Genomic DNA, 21023 nt, shown 5'->3' on the forward strand with positions numbered 1-21023 from the left:
GCAATCTTACGCAATTTCATTTTCCGATCTTGTAAAATGTTCTACTTGAACATTTTTCATGTTTTCCGATCTGATAGCTTTGGAATGGTGTCCGCTGCATTCCGTAAATCACGGTTTCACAGCTGCAGTCGCTGATGCGGATGTTCGATAGTATTAATTAACTCAATTTTTGTGGGGATGATACGTTTCTCTTTAAAACAAAATGCAATGTGACAATTAAAGCACGAAATTCATTTTCCCCATCGTTTCTGATGACAGAAATGTCGCATCAAGACCCCTGGAAAACAGTTTTAACAATAAAAAGAACAGTTTGATATTTAAGTTTCGTCTAGGACAAAGGCACCTCATCAGAACTGCCTTACTTCTGCTATACACACTCTGCACAGCGTGGCTTTAAGTGGGTGACGTTATTTACTCCCCTATATATTATATTAAACCACAAATACGACGTGAGTTTGAACCATAGTGAAATGAAAAATCGCCGTTTTCAAAAATTGGGCACGTGCCCAAAAAGATAGATTCATGGACCAAAAAAAGTGGAGGAAAGTTTTTCTGTAAGTGGCCCTTGATCCTTCAATTCTAACCCAAAATTGGGTTTGATATGGGACCCTTCACCTCTGTGTTTCATCTAATCCAACTAAAAAATTAATTCACCCTATCCTAAGCCCCAAAAACTTAGTTTTAGGCTATCCACTATACCTTAAAATATAAAGAAAATGTAGCCACCTAAAAGGCATGATTAAGCCAATTTCGCTACCAGTGTTTAACAAGGAAGTTAAATATAAGCAAAGAGCGTTATTTAATCTGGTCGAGAAGCTAAAGTTTAAATATTCGATTTTCATAATGGTATGTTAGGAAGCAATGTGGTCAGCATTGTGCTCACCAAAGATGATTAACTTGATTTGAGCCATATGTTCATTCACAGTTGAGTCGATTGTTATGCCACCAGTGAGATTTGAACCGCAACCTTACTTTGTGACAGCCTATTGTTTTAAACACTAGTCCCTATGGCCATAATTGCTGCTGATCATGATTTATCCAAACACTTACACACTTTACTTAGAGACCTTCGGGGTTGATTCAATTGTATTTCAATCCAGTTTCATCACCATTGAAAACCCAAATTGCATCATGTTAACTAATCGTCGTTATGAAGAAGCATATTAACAACCATATTTTTGAGGACTATTTGAGGTTGGCGATCAAAGCATATTATAGGCCTGAGGGCAATTGATATCCATGATGGAGCACAAAATCTGGGAGACGCTTGGTGAACCAACACCAACAGCTCTACTAAGAAACCATGTTTCCACCTCTCTGTGATAACGGGAAAGGATGGAGCCTCCCGCGTCTAAAAACAGGACGAATTGTGTACTAACCAGTTTTTCAGATGGGGGGTTGGGCAGGGCTGACAACACTGTACGGAAAACTACTTTTTAGAAAGGCATGAAGGCAGGCTTACACTGGATTGATCTTACAACGATGGAGCCAATAACGAAAACGGACAACCGATTCGCGCATTTTTTATGGACCGTGCGCTCTCTGAACAGAACAGGAGTTGTTAAGCAGCTAGTCAATACCCCGTCCCAATATAAAGCTGATGTAACAGCGCTGCAAGGGATTCGCTGAACAGGTTCGATTTGCTGGAGAAGAGACACTACACTATATTTAACGACCGTACAATGCTGGAATAGGCTTCCTAGCCAGCAAAGAATGGAACTCGAATAACAACTACCCCAAATTCCCTCTGACAATCAGGTGTGAGTGAACACAGAAGCCACCCACAACAAAGTCTTCCGTAACATCTATAAGGGGAAGTGGATGCCGCCATAACGGCAGCTAACTGAGGTTCTGGGGATGAATCGTCGACAAATGATCTTCACAAGCACTTGAGTGCTAAATGTACAGAAAAGTATATGAATCAAGAAAATGGCTCTCATTTTTCTGAGCAAATGCAAAAAAGTCTGCGTACAGATCACGAAATTTGGGGATTCCCCTAAATATCCAGTGGTAATACATAATTTTCGAGTTAATTTGTGCATCTAGTGACTATTGATAAAGTACTTAATTGATTTTGTGTGAATTAAAAAGTATCCTTAATTATGGCCGTTCGTGGAAAGGAAATAAGTAAGTAAACTGATCCTAAATTGGCGGAAAAAGGTAAAAGTTTCCGTGAAATCGTGAATTTAGTCGGAAGAACCCATTCTTCGCTGCAAAGAATTGTTGATAATTACAAATTAACCGGGTTTTTTTACTTCACGATATCGATCAGGACGACCTGAACGTCATTGTATGTTAAATTCTGCCAAAGGAAATCCTCATTTAACAGCATTCCAACTTGCTCAAAAAATTAAAGAAATGTGATGAAACAGTTCGTATAATTTTGAGGAAATGCGATTACCGTGGTCGAGTAGCACGCAAGAAACCATTCATTTTCAATAATGGAATTTGCAAAAACTTACGACGTGACCATGCCAAAAGAATTTTGGCAAGGTGTTCAAAATTTGATTTCCACTGTAAAGTATGGTGGGCGCGGTATGATGTTTTGGGGGTGTATGGCAGGTAGCGAAGTGGGACAATTAGCTTTTATAGAGTCGACGATGGATAAGCATGGATACCTGAATATCTTGAAAAGCAATCTTAAGGAAAGCGCTGAGAAATAAAGCTAGGGGATGCTTTTTACTTTCAGCATGATAATGACCCCAAGCATACTACTGCCATAAACAAGCTTTGGTTGCTCTACAATGTCCTAAAACAGATTCGCACACCCCCTCCATCATCGGATCTAAATCCTATTGAGCATTTCTGACGCTTGCTTAAAAGAAAAATTCCCAAACATCGAATTACAAGCAAAAAAGCTCTGAAAAATGTATATTGGACGAATGGAATAGTAGCTAGTTCATTCTGTGCAAAATAGGCTTACGGAGGTCATTTACGGAAAAGGTTATGCAACCAGCTATTAAAGTTCTTATTGATAAGCGAATCTACTGGGTTTAAATGAAATGAATAAATTCTTTCAGGTGTATGCAGACTTTTTTGGAAGCCTTTTTACGTCCTTAAACAAGAAACAATTTTTTTCTCGAGATTCTTATCAGCGAACGAGTAAACAGCTATTTTATCACTTTTGTCGTTTGTCAAAATCAATAAATAAAATCCTCATCATCATCAACGGCGCCACCACCGGTATCCGGTCTAGGCTGCCGAGGTCCACCAATTCGATATCACGAAAAGATGTATGACGTCCTGACTTACGCCGTCGGTCCATCCCAGGTAGCCATTGAGCCGAATTTTATCCACAATTTGACGGTCAAGGTAACGCTCATAGATTTCGTCGTTATGTAGGATACGGAATCCTGCTTCCTCATGTAGAGGGCCAAAAATTCTTCGGAGGATTCTTCTCTCGAACGCGGCCGAGAGTTCGCAATATTTCTTGCTAAGAACCCAAGTCTCGGAGGAATACATGAGGACTGGCCAGATCATTATCTTGTACAGTAAGAACTTTGACCGTATGGTGAGACGTTAAATATAAATATAATATAATTAAATAAAATACTTTTTTTTAGATTAACACATTTTTGTCATGACAGGCTAGCGGACGCAGACTTTTTTGGGTATGTGTATTTGGCCGCAGTCACAAGAAAAGACTGATTTGATGATGAATTTAAGCTAGCAACGGAACGGAAGAATGTTGCACATCGGACAATGCTGCACTCTCAAAGAACGCAAATACGTTTTACCAGCAAGTCAGCAGGATCAAACCTTATACACCTGATTTGCGACCGTACGAGCTTATTGGAGCTATGGGTTGAGTATTTTGATGAATAGCGGTGAGTTGAAGGTACCGCAAACTGACGAGTTTCAAATGCTGCCATCACAAACCATGGAAGGAACAGTCCGTGTAATTCACCGGTTTAAAAATAATAACACGCCAGGAGCAGATGCAAGTGCATCGGAACTGGATAAACATGGAGCTGTTTATCAAGTTATGCTCAAGGTTTGGGTCAGCGAATCAGTGATGATCTGGAACGAGGCATTATCTGCCCCATACATGAAAAGGAAGATATGACACAGTGCAGTAATTATAGAGGCACATTGTTTGAGTACCATCTATAAGATATTTTCTACTATCTGGCTAGATCAGCCCAATGCGCCCAGAACATCATCGCCGAAATATAGCGAGGCATCGCTCCAGACAACCGGGCAAATCAGCAACATACCAGATTTCCTTTTTCTGATAGAAAAACTTTTGCAACATCTCTTCATCGACTTCAAAGTAACACTCTACACGGCCATGAAAGGATTCGATATCCCCACGAAATTGATAAGACTGCCTTTATCAGGAGAGCGCAGGCGGCGCAAAATATTTGGCTGATGAAGGCAAGATGAAATAAATGATGGTGAAAGCTATAAAAATAGTAGATTAAAACTTTGAAATCGTAATCATTTCTCCTATTTCTAGTTGAAAATCACAACTGATTAGACCTGTGACGACAAAATCCGCGCTTGGTTGCTGGCAGCAAACAAAGCCTATTTCAATCTTCAAAGACTGCTCAGCTCAAAAATGTCTCACCACATAGTCAGCTCTTACTGTACAAGACAATGACCTTGCGAGTCCTCACATATTCCTCGCAGTAAGTAAAATTGCGAACTTTTAACCGAATTCACGAGAATTCTCCGAAGAATTTTTGGAGCCCTACAGGAGGATGGACGATTTCCTAACCTACATAACGACGGAAATTATGAGCGATACCACGGTCGTTTACTTGGGGATGAAATTCTGCTCAATAGATTGAGGTGGGGGGCACACTTCATCTGTGTGGATGAGGACGATCTAGTCCGGAAGGTCTATGATAGAAAAAGAAGGCGTAGCAAACTCTGCTTCAGATGGAGCGACGGCGTAGCACAGGACGTCCAACGACTTTTAAGGATATCGGACCGGCCGGCATGTCTGGAGTTCCTTACTAAGGATGATGATGATGATTTGAGAGCTACATTAAAGCAATAGAAAATTTACTGATTACAGTTTTGTGACAAAGTTTGCAAAGGCATAAGAGAATGTTTACAGCGCCGGTGAATTCGTGATCTGAAGTTTAAACAACATAAAAAAGTCGATAGCGTATCGACTGGTACAATACCATGCATTTATTTTACTGTTTAATTCCCAGTCCTCACGTCTGATGTTTGGTTATTTTCAAGCACAAACTCACAGAATGCATTGTTTAAATGTGCAGAAGAGTCGAGTTGTGTTCGATTAGAGTCACAAGACCCAATGTGTCTTATTCACTTGGTAATGACTGGCTTCGCCAATAAATCGTGCTTAGTTTCTTTTCGCTGTAGGCAACTTTATTTATACGACTATGTTCGTTTATTACCCAGATAAGCGATTAAAGAGAAATTTCGAGAATATTTATTCGTGGGGGCCTTTCCAATACAACTTAATAACATTAAGTATGAGTTCATGCTAAGTGTTATTATTCATGTCATATTTTATAATCTAACTTTGAATAAAGGACGTTACTAGTAAACAGAGCTGATTTGAATTTCTAATCAGTAAGGAATATAGTATTTTACAAAGCTGCAAGTCAACCTACCAATTTTTATATGAAAGAAGAAATGTTTGGATACTAAGGAATGAAAAACAACACTTACCTAAAATTGGTTTCTTTTGTTCCAATAATTCACAGTAACTATAAGTTAATAAATTAACAGGTCGTTGTGGATTAAAACCACTGCAATGGACTAGTCGTTCGCAGGTTTTCATAAGAAATGATGAAAATTCTCCGGGATCTATCCCATAACTACGCCAACCACCTACACCGTCAGCAACACCTGAAAATATATAAGAAATATAATTTTAAAAAAATCACAATTCAGAGTAATAAATTACTAAAAAGTGATATATATACAATGCGTTTAATTTCGATCAAAATTTTAAAGCCACGGAATATTAAAAACTCATTGCTTTATAACAATTCTTTTTCGTTACGTCTTTTGGAAAGTCACTGCAAAGAAAATGGCCACTCTGCAATTGCATTCCTCAAGAAATATATAATCCATCAAATTGATGTATAATAAATTTTTATCAGTCATTCATTGTTCGAAAGCTTATTATATCACTGCAATGCAAAGTTTACAATAAATTCTTAGAAGAATTGGACTTTGAACAGACAATGAAAATAAGATAGCAGATACATAGCAATACATCATTCAACCGCGCCGATTATTATCTTGTCTTGCTTTTTTTCATTTTGGTGCAAACCTGTTATTTTAAGCGACATGAGCCGGATAAAATACAAAATACTTTATATTTTGTATTGTTGCACCTAATCTCAATTTTTGAATTGTAGGTTGTCACAAAATAAAGTAGAATAAAATGAGTTTGATGAAAGCAATGGCATTCGATGCTATATTCCGTTAAATACTTTGCAAAATATTGCGGTTCACCTCATTTTGGAAAATTATGAAAAAGGTAAATATGCAAATTAGCATGTATATGAAAGTGCACATATTGGTTGATAAATTTAATTCTATATTTTGAGGATAAGAAATTAAATGCAAATAAAGAATTTTAAAATGTTTGTTATTTATTCAGGTAAAACAGGTTATATGATTGTTTTTTTTAAAGGAAGCTACCAACAAACTCGTTAAATAATTTCGCGATAAGTTGACTTATCAACTTTTATTGGGTTGTTATTTGCAGAGTGACGGGACGATGATTGACCGCTAGTCTCTCGATTCCATTGCTCATTTTCGAATCCCCATTTGTCATGGATGTTCGTATTCTTTATGCAATTATTCAAAATGGAGAGATATACGATTCAACAACGAATGATAGTCCTTCAAGCTTTCAACCTCGGAATTCTTCCAATTAAGACCAATTGTTATAAAATTTGGGATAGGGGTAAAGGGTCGCATGAGAAACAAAAGATATATATCGCCGATGTATGCTTCCCCCCAGAGAAGTGTGGTACTCCCCCTCCTCCGGGGTGGAAATTTTTTTTCTAGATTTTTCAGAAATCGATCAAACGATCAATTCTAAATAAAAAATGTTTAAGTGAAAATTTTTCGTACAAGTAGTAGTTTTCGAGAGGGCCCCCCGCACATCGGCGCTAAATACCTTTTGTTTGTTATACCACCCTCTAGCAGAACTCGCACTAATTGATTATCCGAATGAAACCACTGTTCATTGCTCTCAAATAATTGAACCGTAGTTATCGCAAATTTCGACAAAAGAACTAACTATCGGTTTCGGCTCATTCGTAGCACGCTATTTAGTTGCTTGCTGTCTGGACTACGTGTCGTACTTACAAAACTACGTCTTGCCTTTAGTAATGATACGTTTGATGTGTGTTGAGTCGAATTCAGCCATGGAAATTATGTGATGCAAAATTTAATACAAACTGGTTGTTATAAATTTCACACGCGTTACTGTCAAAGGTCAAAGGTGGAAAATCGAATTAGCAGGAACCACACATGGTGATAATTCTGGGAGATTTTTGATCAACTGGATGTTTTATAATTAGATTCGAATAATTGAACGCATACTAAGTAACAATTGGCCTCTGAAACCCGCTAACATTATTATTTTGAGATATAAACAGATGAATTATATTACCATATCTGCCGTTGAAATTCACTTAACATTCTGATTAAAATATTCCTTTTCTATTCGATTCAATGTTTTCTTCCAATTCCATTAAAATTGAATAGAAATGAATTCACCTTTAGTGCATTTAAATAGTTGATAAATAAGAGCACATATACAAGCTATGGGATAGAATAAACGCTTCAGTGATACTTTTGACAGGAATGCAAATGCTGTTCTATAAATAAAATTTTTCAAATGTGATATAAGATCCGGATAGCTAAGTGGTTAGAGCACAAGCCTGACGTACGGGAGGACGCGATCTTACTAGTGACAATAAGATTTGCATCGTGATTTGACGTCGGATACCAGTCGACTCCGCAGTGAATGAGTACCTGAGTCAAATCAGGGTAATAATCTTGGGCGAGCGTAATGCTGACCACATTGCCTCCTATAGTGTACTACTGTAGTATGCCGTTACGGTCTTGAATGAAGTGCTCTAACACAGTTCAAGGCCCTGATCCACTATGGATTGTTGCGTCAACGATTATTCTTAAAAATTCACAGAAGTTCCAAAGTTATAAAATACTAACTTCGTCATTCACCTACTATGGGTAGGGCTTCAGAAGTAACAAAAGAACCGTTTCCTGATCAGTTTAAGCCAGTCAATGGAGATACTTAAATATATGGCAATATCATCAGTTAAGTGTAACGTTCACATGCAGCAATTGTGAAAGCACCGCTGCTGCCTCTAGAAACTACCAATACTTCAGCCAAACTAAAACTTCTATTTCATCTTTTTTAGGTTTACCAACGTATCAATTCTTCAATCAGTGTTCCAATTTATGCAAAGGAATGCTGCATATATTCATTAAAAATTGCGTAAACAGGTATTAGTTGTATCAATTTAGGGACAGTGCCCATGACGAGCTTAATCAGGGGCAAAATTAGGTAATCATTGGCGTGAAAATTCAATTGGATCTGTCTTGAAGCGTGTTAGAGCACTTCACTTATGACCTAGAGCGTTATGGTATACTGCAGGATTACGGTACCCTGTAGGAGGTAATGTGGCCAACATTTTGCCCGCCTGTGACTATGATCCTGATTTGACTCAGGTTTTCAATCACAACTGAACCGATTGGTATCCGAGATCCTACCACGAAACAAATCTCTCAGCCATCACTAAGCAATCCCGACTGGATAAATTAAGAAGGCAAAAACCCACTACGGTAGCAGCATTATCTTATGCAAAATGTTGTCGTTATTACACACATCATTTTAGACATTCCTATAGTGGTTAATGATAAAACTACAGGCTTGTTCTCTATCTGCTATGCATATCTGAGGCGATACGACCTTATACGGAGGATGCGGGTGTTACGTGGAAAAGTGTCAGACTTCCTGCGATTCTTCCTATGCGGGAACAAATTCAGAATACCATGGGCTGCTGGGTAGCTCTATGATCTTGATAGGGTCTGTCTGTTGAAGTTGCACCCATGTAGGTTGTAGTTAGCGAGTACTATTGCGTTTTAAAATAGGATTACCGTGTAGTTGACACGATAGAGGTTTAGATGGCCTACACTCTCAGCAATGACATAAACTGCAAACTTTGCAGAATCCCTGTCGCCGTGAGCTCCCATTTTCTTTCCAAAAAAAATATGTTAATTTAAAAAAAAATTCAAACAGGGCGGAAAACCTCCAAGTAAATTTACTTTATAGTGCGTCATCAACAATCGCAGCACTCGAGTCCGGAGTTTTACAGTTACACGCGCGCAGTCGAGACGCTATTTTTTTCACCGTTTTGTGTTAGCTCACTTGTTGATCATAGGCTCGCGCGAATCCCCCTGCTTGTCAATTTTCAGAATCCAGGAGGTTTTTTGTATAATGACACCTAAGGGATCGAAGTGCTCAAAGGGGAAAATAGGAAAATAATAAAAACTTGTTTTTTCTATTCGCTGATGTTGATTTTTATTTTTCAAATACCGATATTTCAGGGACCACTTATTGCCTTCATCAGTGCTTACAAGTTCAGAGACGTAGGCCTTAAACGGTAAAAAAATACGTATTTCCCCAAAATTGTCCGACAAATCACAGAGAAAACTTGTTCTTGTATAGTTATTCACAGTCATGACTATGTTTGCATCTGTAGAAAAGATTTTTTCTACATTTGGTCTAGTTGAACTTAACCTTTGGAACAGGCTGGGTAATGGATGTTGGGTATCTCAAATAACGAGGACGATCGCCAAACAGGTGGTGAATTTCCCGAAAAAGTGAGCTTTGAAATTCTTGCAGCTATGAGTCCACGCAGTTGCGAAGAAAGGATGTCTCTGGAAAAACGCTGGGAAGCTACGAATTTATTTTGGATAGCTCTGATGAAATTTGCGAACACTGTTCAATGCTTCAATGTGGACAATGTTCAATATCTTTTTAACAGAGTTTAATTTTTGACAAAAAAAAAAAAAAATGCCGAAGTTTGCTCTGTTTTGATCTCAACCGCGGTTTAGCGACTTAATTCCTTTATCTTTTTCCCTCACATCAACAATGAAATTGCTTAAGTGTTTTCATGGTCCCGGTACTGTATCACATTAAGTTATAAAAACTGCTTCGGTTGATGAAATCATTGACTTACTAAGCTTCAATTTGCAAGTTCATTTCTACAGAAAAATGATGCAAGTGTAGTTCGGTAAGAAATGCTATTAAATATGAAAGAAAGAATTTAAAATTGTTGGATCTATTTTTTTAAATAATAAGCTTCAAACCTAAACCGAATTAATATGAACTATATTTGCCTACAAAAAATGCATGATATTTGAATAGGTCACATACTTTTTAAAGGAGATACAATGGATTTTGCACATTTTCAGAGCCAATCCTCTTCGAGTAATCTATGTTACTATCATGCACATTAAAAAAGCTGGGAAATAAAATTAGTCGAAATACTTTTCAGCCTCTAGGTTTAAGAAAAAAGATATTAAATTTATAGACATTCTTTCAAAATCATAATCAGTCATTAACCAACGCTACATTTCCACTTTTTATTCCTCATTTTAATTTTATGAAAATCTCTGTTGGTCATATGCACTTTCCTCTAAAAACAACTATGCCTCTGGAAGGGAAATTCAGTGGACATATGTGGACTATGAGTTCCTATACGTTCAAAAAGTGGCATGATTTTGTGTGGAATTTAAGGGAGGGGGCAAAGAGGAATATAACCCTGTAGGAAATCAATTCTCGGCCCCGATTAATAGTTCACGAAGCAGGTCGTAGACTTGATATTAGTTGTGAAGTAGGCGATATTAAAGGGTTGAAAAGTGTAAACAGAACTCATTTAAAAAAATACTCAACCCAAAATCTGAAAAGTATACATATGTTCTTCAAATGAAGTTAATGATAGAATACTACTGCATTTTCGAAATTTACTTGAAAACCATCTCAAATTCATCATAGATTTAGAGAAACAAACCATAACATGCGGACCGATATTGGAGAGTTTATCGGAAATCCTATTATCAATAATATTGCAATAATTTGGTATTTATGTGCAATGCATTGCATGCTAGATATTATAATAGGTCAATTTCAAATTCAAATAAAAAGCTGGATATAATAGGCCGAAACGAGAGTACTTTTGCTAGCTCTCAACCACTCCAGAGCCCCACACCAGTAAAGGTTACTTATTAAGGAATACTAAAATTAGAGATTACTTACGCCTATGAAATAAAACCAATTATCGAACAGTCCCTAATTAGCAGAAAGTAACTAGTGGCCATTTACGTGAAGTGTTTTAGGGAGTTGTTCGCTTTTAGATGGCGAAATAGGAAATATTTATTCCATTTTTTTATCTTTTCAATGGTGGAAATCCTATTACTTTTAGCAAAAGTATGGTAGGTCAAAATTGCCTTTTTCGTGTAAATTTACTGTACCCCAAGACATCATAGTCTGATATATTAAACGCATTTGCACGATGTTCTACTGACTACGAACAATTAGATTTGTCGTAAACCAAAATATACGAGCTTTCGAATTCCAATTCGTTTTCTATTGTAAAAGAACTTCTCAATCGTTAAAGATTGAAGAAAAGTTTCTGACTTTCTATCGTATTCTTCTGCAGACCCAGATTCATTCGCCTCAGCGCAATTTATGGATACAATAAATATAATCTGATTTTTTCTCTACAATGCAGTCGTATTCGTAGCAATAACAGGACACCATTGTCAATCAAATGAACATCGTTTCACACCTCTTTTATTGTCTAGAGGTGGTTTTCAATTCATATCGCTATTGTCACATGTATACCGTGCTAAGATATGTTTCCGTCTAGTATAATCTATCCCGATAACTGGCATAAATAACAACCGATTAAACCACAAAAGTATCTCGTGCATTCAAACAAGCGATAAAATCAGACAAAGTGCTTCAACAAATAACTGCAAATTAACGTGAATCCCAACTGACAGTAATCTAACACCGCCCGGCATAAGATATACAATTGCAATCGCTGCGTTTGACAGAAACGGTTTACAGAGAATGAACTCTTATAACTTTCCTAGAGTTTAATTGCAAAGCATAAGGATTGATGTGGTTCAAAGTACGGAAACCATGGATTCATTCTCAATCAAAGACAATAAATCGATTTTGATTGAGCTGATGTGCAAAAGCCAGAAACGACAGTTTTGTATGCATAGATGTGGGGTTGTAAACTATCACATAAAGAAGTATATTTATGGTTTGTTTTATGTATAACGATGTATCCTCAATCAATCGATTTGAATTACGCGTATTTATTTATGATTTCAGTAATCGACTCGCTGATTTCTGTCTGGCGTAGTATTTCAATTTGCGCTGCAATTTAGAAGAAATTTTCGAATTGAAGGAACATGATTGAAATTCACAAATAAGAATCTTTTTTCTTCTATTTGAATAATTCATATTAACATTTTTTAAAGTTATTTAGCATCGAATTCGTCAACCATAACTATCGAACGGCTACTTTCCAACATCAATAATTTTAGAATTAGAATCTGGTCAACATGCAAATATAGCATGCAAATGAACGTCCAATTCGTTGCCCGCATTCACATGAGACTTCGTGCCCACCTACGGACCTATCTACTGTGCTTTGCGTATAAATCGGTAGCCATGCATTTCAACTATCAGCTCTAATTTACTGAGCTGTTTGAAAACTTTGCTACATTGACTCAGATTTTCTCAAATCACATACATATGCAAAACGAACAAGCTAATGACGTTGTATTTTCGATAGTTAAAATTGCATGACCGGTCCGGTGGCTTTTGGGTTGGCAGTTGAATGACACAATTACTGGTTATCATTGATTTTTTCTCTGAATCCAGATATTCCGCTTTTGGTAAATTGTGGAAATGCATTTTCGAATCATTTCTAATTACTGTTTTTCGGACAAGTTTAGTTTTATCAATAATTTTGATTTTCTCTGTATTTGCCTTTGTCTTTACAGGATGAAGTTGCAATGTAACCTTTTCTCGGGCGATCTTAAAATCATCATCAGATCTAATAAGTTAACAAAAATGATAGATAATTTAGCGTTACTATACACATTTTGTTAACGTACCGCAAAAATTGAGATATCTCACGTGACTAGAAAATTAATCATGAGGTGAAAAGTGTATACATTCTCCACGAATTTAGCGCAGATTAAATTTGTTGAGTTTAAGAGGATTGCCGTCACTCACTTTTTATTGCCGCACACGCCAACTGATAAGAGACTGACAAGAAATATATGAGTACGTTGTATTGACCGATTTTTTTCTTATCTTAATCAGCCTGTGACCACGACATACATACTATATGATGCTGAGAAGCGTGTACGTAAGCATATTTTTGTATTACCCACGTAAGATTATAAACCTCCCAATAATTCGGAACAAAATCGAACTGAAGGTAAATTACCTTTGGAACAAAATATCACAATAACACACAAATCCTTAAGAACGTGACTTTCCGATATTCCGAGTTGATTGAGGCAAGGCTATCTAGAATTCGTAACTCAGGTCCAAATCCTGGTTGCATTATGAATGTTTTTGTTTACCTGTACGTATGATTTTGAAGCTACAGATTTGACACTCCACTGTCCAGCAGCAATGCAGACTTAGGCACAATTCACGAACTCCTTTAATCCATTGATATCTGAAAGCTTCCCAAATTATAATACCACTTGGGATAAGTTATGAAATATGGAGTTTAGTACGGTGTATACCAGGTTGGCATAGCGCCTGGTGACAGCTTGAAAAATATGCATTTATTTATTATTAGGAGATAGGCGCAATTCGTGGCATATAGAATAGTGTTCAGTTACAACGAATTTCTGGCCATAACGATTAAATATCAAATGTCCACAAATTCAGTACATTTCCTAGATAATACAACGAACTCGCTTTTAAGGAGCGAAATAGCGAACTTAATCCTATATAACATTTTCGAAATTTCGCTTATAACGAAACCTTACACATGAAATTGTGGGCTTTCTCGGGATGTATGTGTTTTCCTTCATAAAGACTAGTCGGATGCGGTTTGTCTTTCGCCGGTGGTGCAAAATAAAGTACGAAGTCATAACATTAAAAGAAAAATTTAATATTATAAAACGGATTGAAATTCGCATCAAAGAAAATGATTCACGTTAGGAAATGCAATTGAGGAAGATAACAATAGCAACCCTTCGACAACGATCTTAGGAGTTCTCTCCCTTTCTTGGTACTCTCAGACCATAAAAATGAAAAATCTCCCCGTATTAGTGTGACTTCGTAGAATTTAGGAAGGAGTCCCAAATCACAAACTTAGTTCTAGTTCATTGCTTTAATCCAATATAAATCAAAAACTAAATAATAAATTCACGCTACGAACAAAATAAAAAAAGAGACAAAAAAAAAGTTGGGAAACCGGAAGCTAGACTCTTGTGAGGTCCGATAAGTGCATGATAGTTCTGTGTGTACATACTTCCATTGCCCTCTAAATTAGCGAAAAAATTCAAAAACTTAACTTTCTATAATTTTGTTAATAGTAGTTGGACTTTATTCAAACTTCCTGAAGTTGTGCGGATGGCTCAAAAACAGAAAATGCTTCTAGAGCAGGAGTCTACCTCTCGAATAAAAACGAGAAGTGGGCTTTTCCTTTGGGACAATACACAACTGTCGTTCAGGCTAAAGTGAATGCGATCCTTAGCGAGGTAACCTTGATGATTGACGAGCGGTTGAAGGGCGGGCGCATTGCAATTTGTAGCGATAGTCAAGCTGCATTGAGGGCGTTGAGTAGTACTTTGATCACTTCAGAAATCGTTCAGGAATGTAAACAGGGATTGAACTCTGCTTCTAGATTCAATACGGTGGAATGACTCTGGGTACCTGGTCATTGTGGTGTAGAGGGAAATGAAATCTCGGATGCTTTAGCAAAAGAGGCTTCAACTTTCTCCATGCCCGGACCGGAGCCAGTAATTGGGCTGTCAGTAGCATTGGCTGATGGTGCAATCAAAAACTGGGAACAAGCTTCCCATAATGACAAGTGGCGAAGCCTTAATGCTGCTAGACACACCAAACTTTTCCTGTCAGAACCGAACAAACGGACTACAAAATTTATCCTGTCGAAAAACAGGAAGACTTGCAGAAGTATTGTCGGTATTCTGACTGGCCATAATTCACTAGCTAGGCATATTTTCAGAATAGAAATTGTCCTGATACGTGTCCATGCTGTAATGAGGAAGCGGAATCCATGGAACATTTTCTATGTGAGTGATGATTGGTGCTGATGTGCTCCAACTGCAACGGATAGCATCACATCTACTAACGGAAATCCTGCGATCATCATCATCATCAACGGCGCAACAACCGATATCCGGTCTAGGCCTGCCTTAATAAGGAACTCCAGACATCCCGGTTTTGCGCCGAGGTCCACCAATTCGATATCCCTAAAAGCTGTCTGGCGTCCTGGCCCACGCCATCGCTCCATCTTAGGCAGGGTCTGCCTCGTCTTCTTTTCCTACCATAGATATTGCCCTTATAGACTTTCCGGGTGGGATCATCTTCATCCATACGGATTAAGTGACCCGCCCACCGTAACCTATTGAGCCGGATTTTATCCACAACCGGACGGTCATGGTATCGCTCATAGATTTCGTCATTGTGTAGGCTGCGGAATCGTCCATCCTCATGTAGGGGGCCAAAAATTCTTCGGAGGATTCTTCTCTCGAACGCGGCCAAGAGTTCGCAATTTTTCTTGCTAAGAACCCAAGTTTCCGAGGAATACATGAGGACTGGCAAGATCATAGTCTTGTACAGTAAGAGCTTTGACCCTATGGTGAGACGTTTCGAGCGGAACAGTCTTTGTAAGCTGAAGTAGGCTCTGTTGGCTGACAACAACCGTGCGCGGATTTCATCATCGTAGTTGTTATCGGTTGTGATTTTCGACCCTAGATAGGAGAAATTGTCAACGGTCTCAAAGTTGTATTCCCCTATCCTTATTCTTGTTCGTGTTTGTGTTTGACCAGTGCGGTTTGATGTTGTTGGTTGATTCGTCTTCGGTGCTGACGTTGCCACCATGTATTTTGTCTTGCCTTCATTGATGTGCAGCCCAAGATCTCGCGCCGCCTGCTCGATCTGGATGAAGGCAGTTTGAACGTCTCGGGTGGTTCTTCCCATGATGTCGATATCGTCAGCATAGGCCAGTAGTTGGGTGGACTTGAAGAGGATCGTACCTCTTGCATTCACCTCAGCATCACGGATCACCTTCTCGAGGGCCAGGTTAAAGAGGACGCATGATAGCGCATCCCCTTGTCGTAGACCGTTGTTGATGTCAAATGGTCTTGAGAGTGATCCTGCTGCTTTTATCTGGCCTCGCACATTGGTCAGGGTCAGCCTAGTCAGTCTTATTAATTTCGTCGGGATACCGAATTCCCTCATGGCCGTGTACAGTTTTACCCTGGCTATGCTATCATAGGCGGCTTTAAAGTCGATGAACAGATGGTGCAACTGTTGTCCATATTCCAACAGTTTTTCCATCGCCTGCCGCAGAGAGAAAATCTGATCTGTTGCTGATTTGCCTGGAGTGAAGCCTCTTTGGTATGGGCCAATGATGTTCTGGGCGTATGGGGCTATCCGGCCTAGCAAGATAGTGGAGAATATCTTATAGATGGTACTCAGCAACGTGATACCTCTATAATTGCTGCACTGTGTGATATCTCCCTTTTTATGTATGAGACAGATTATGCCTCGCTGCCAATCGTCAGGCATTGATTCGCTGTCCCATACCTTGAGCACAAGTTGATGAACCACTTGGTGTAACTGGTCGCCTCCATATTTAACCAATTCGGCTGTAATTCCATCGGCTCCTGGCGACTTATGATTTTTTAGCCGATGAATTGCACGGACTGTTTCTCCTAAACTTGGTGGTGGCAGTATTTGTCCGTCGTCTTCAGTTGGCGGGACCTCCAACTCGCCGATGTTCTGGTTGTTCAGTAGCTCATCAAAGTACTCAACCCATCGCTCTAATATGCCCATTCTGTCGGAAATCAGATTTCCCTCTTTGTCTCGGCAGGATGAGCATCGAGGTGTATAAGGCTTCATCCTGCTGACTTGTTGGTAAAACTTCCGCGCCTGGTGCGGTTGCTCCCTGTACTTTTCTAGTTCATAGACTTGTTGGTTCTCCCAGGCCTCCTTTTTCCGTCTGTGAAGTCGCTTCTCCGCTCGACGGAGTTCGTGATAAGTCTCTGCGCGTGCCCGCGTTCTTTGAGAATGCAACATTACTCGGTATGCGGCATTCTTACGTTCCGTTGCTAGCTTACATTCATCGTCAAACCAGCCGTTCCGACTCCTTTTGCGACTGGGGCCAAGTATATTTGTGGCCGTATCCATGATAACGTTCTTCAGGTGGTTGTGAAGATCATTAGTTGATGCTTCATCTCCAGGTCCTCTATTGACTGCGGTTATTGCGGCATCCATTTCCCTCTTATAGGTGTCGCGGAGGGTTGTGTTGTGGATGGCTTCAGTGTTCACTCTCACCTGATTGTCAGAGGGGATTCTAGGTGGTATTGTTATTCGAGCTCGGAGCACCATGCCAACGAGATAGTGATCCGAGTCTATATTGGCCCCCCTATATGTTCTGACATTCATCAAGGCAGAGAGGTGGCGGCGTTCGATCAACACGTGGTCAATTTGGTTGAAAGTGGTCCCGTCTGGAGAGGCCCACGTATGTTTGTGGACCGCTTTCCGCGCAAACCAGGTACTTCCAACAACCATTTCGTGTGACCCTGCTAATTGAATAGTCCGCAGTCCGTTATCATTTGTTTTTTCGTGTAAGCTATGGGAGCCAACGTATCGCCTGAATACGGGCTCCTTCCCTACTTGGCTGTTAAAATCCCCAAGTATGATTTTGATATCATATCTGGGACAGGCTTCGAGGGTTCTTTCTACTGCCTCGTAGAAGGTATCCTTCTCCGACTCTGCAGTCTCCTCTGTAGGGGCGTGAACGTTTATGAGGCTTATATTTCTAAACTTGCCTCGCAAGCGCAGAGTGCATAGCCGTTCGCTTATACTGTCAAAGCCGATAACAGCAGGTTTCATTTTTTGGCTGACTAAGAAACCTACTCCGAGCACATGGTTTACTGGATGACCGCTATAATATATGGTGTAGTGGCTCTTCTCCAGGAAACCGGTCCCTGTCCATCGCATCTCTTGCAACGCTGTTACATCAGCCCTATATTGGGACAGGGTATCGGCTAGCTGCTTATCAGCTTCATCTCTGTACAGGGAGCGCACGTTCCATGAGAAAATGCGCAAATCGTTGTTCCTTTGTCGTTGCCGGGTCCGTCGTTTTAATATCCATCCTATCCGAGGCTCCTGTTGTGGCTTCGTAACGGTTGTTTTCCGTGTAGGGTTGTCAGCCCTACCCAACCCCCAACCTGGAGGACCAGTTGGTACAATTTGTCCCGTTTTTAGGCGCGAGAGACTCGCCTTCATCCTTCTCCGTCTGCAGCTTTTCGTCAAGAAAGAGCTCCCAGCGGTCACCACGTGGAGGTGGAGATAGGGTTTGGTAGTAGAGCTGTTGGTGTTGGTTCAGCAGGCATTTCCCAGGTTTTATGCTCCATCGTGGGTACCAATCCACGTTTCGCCCCGGGACCTATACTACCCTTTGACCCTTGCGATACATAAATGAATCCGGGATATTCTGTTAGACAGGGGAACCGAGTATAATGGACCACTAAGGTGTGAGTGCTCAGAGGCTTTGCTTCCCCCCACCTCAAACACACACACGATAGTCCGTCAGGTCGACAATCTTGATTTTGTTGGTATTTACCTACAATCCGATTTTTCCTGCTTCTTTCTTCGAACCCAGAGCCATTTTACCAAGCCAGTCTAGATATCCAAAGAAAGATATCGTGATTTTTTGAAACATTCCACTGAGATGAAGTTGCGTCTAATGAGTTGCTGAAATTCTCAATCACCTTTTTCTATGTGATCAATCATCGCACGCCTGATTTTAAAATATAAAAGTAGTGGCAAAAAGAAAAGTGAAGGAGGCAAAATTCAAATTCCTTTTTGATCGCTTTTGGGTGAGTGCGAATAAAAAAATAATTATTAACATATTGTCAGCCATGCAGAACGTCCTATTTGATGACTAAAATAGGTTTGTATTAACATAATAACAATATATTCGATGATGATGATTTAATTTTTGCATGAGTTTTCATAGGGTCAATGGATATCCTTTGTCGCGAAATAATGGAAAAGAAGGAAGAGGAAGGTAAAATTAATGTGGCTTGAACCCATGGATTAAGCTCGATTGATAATTTTATCTCTTAGAGTGTTAGGGTTCCGCCTTCATTCTCAATGAGGCAACTTTCTCTTCTGTTTTCTAAACTTATCTTATTTTCTGCCGTTATCGATCCCTCTAATCATCACTAAGTATTCCTTAAAAGTGCTCTTTTGCATATTCGCAATTTTGACGTAGTATCAACAAGGTGATATCACTGTTATTGTCATTAAATAATGTCATGATGTCATGTTTCGCTTATCAGGGGCGGATATTATTATATTTGCTGGTTTGTATATCCATAAAGATATGGTTATTAATATGATGTATCAAGAAATATTTATTCGTTAAAAATGGTAAAAAAAACAACTTTTATTGCCCCCTGATATGCGCCAGCACACTCGTTGAATATCCATTTTGTGCTATATAATCAATTGTTTAACAAGCTTCACAACTTTTAATATAATTCCAAGCAAATATTACCAAACATATATCGGTTTTTTAAGTAAAAAGAATCTTGTTATTCTTATAGGTCGTATTCAACTTCAAATATGCAAATATTTGTTCGTACTGTGTCAATTCCAAGTCCTTCATCACGAGAAATACTGCATTTTGGACCATTTCTTCGATGAGTGTCAATACTAGACTATTTCTGAACGTCGCTAATGAGTAAGTATTCGATGGCACTCGTTTCTATTCCATTATGCAAGGGATTTCTTGATGGTTTCACACGATCACGTCTTTCTAAAAAAATCTTTGATTTTGGCCCGTTGCCCTGGAATCCCTAAAGCCCGCCATCCACGTTTAGTTCGGCCACACCAGTTGGTGTGATGCCTCGGAGGTTTTACACAGAATAACAATAAGCTCGAACCAACATGTTTAAAAAACCTCACTAAAGCACTTGAGTGGAACCTCTGTCATCATTGAGATTGCAGTTTATGTGGCAACATGTGTCTTCAATGAAGGTTCTTTGCTGTACTAACATTAATGTCAGGCATGAGAATCAGTAGTGAAGCAAGCGCCCATGAATGACCGCGATAAGCCGAATGCAGTCGGGAGCTAGAAAACAGACTAAAGGAGGCAGGGTTTGTCGTAGGCAGGAGCAAAAAGCTGCTTTGGGCATCGTGAATGATAGCGACATCCTTGGCATGCATGATTCAGTATGAGGTTCAGTATGAGGTACGCTGATAAAACTCGCTTAGGAACGTTTTATTCTAAATTTTTGAGAGTTCAAAACTTCAACTTCATTTTTCCCCACAACCCACGTTTTCAAGGTCGGTGAGCCTTATAAATCTAAAATTACTGCACCGATCCTTTTGAAATTTTGAACTCTATTTCTGTGCATAATTTATGAGGGGGATTTCTTTTTCAAATTTGTTAATATTTTTCTTTACAATAGCAAATTAGCTGACGTTTTTAGGCAAAAATCGTGTTTTCCACTTCAAAGTGCTCCCAAAAATCGAAAATTCACAATTATATATTTCCGTTAATAGTTTCTTATTTTTATTCTGGATTTTCAATGAAAAATAGACCTGATTTGTAAAGAGTTCTTTTCCAATTGCGCCATATTAACATTTAGTAAGGGAAAATTATAATCGTAGTTCGGACGATATAAGTAATGTTTGAATTTTTGGTTTCGCATTACTACAAATGGAGATATGCTTC

General features: G+C 39.0%; 1 protein-coding gene across 1 annotated transcript in view; it reads right to left on the bottom strand.

Annotated features, from left to right (window-relative positions):
• Positions 1-21023, bottom strand: part of LOC119656570 (protein phosphatase PTC7 homolog) — an 85324-nt gene that overhangs the window by 29018 nt on the left and 35283 nt on the right. Inside the window, exon 2 of the mRNA XM_038062957.1 lies at positions 5650-5829. Within this exon, the coding sequence (XP_037918885.1) occupies positions 5650-5829 (180 nt within the window). The remainder of the gene's footprint in view (positions 1-5649; positions 5830-21023) is intronic.

Source organism: Hermetia illucens, chromosome 5 (genome assembly GCF_905115235.1).
Source record: "Hermetia illucens chromosome 5, iHerIll2.2.curated.20191125, whole genome shotgun sequence".
In the NCBI taxonomy this organism is placed as follows: Eukaryota; Metazoa; Arthropoda; class Insecta; order Diptera; family Stratiomyidae; genus Hermetia; species Hermetia illucens.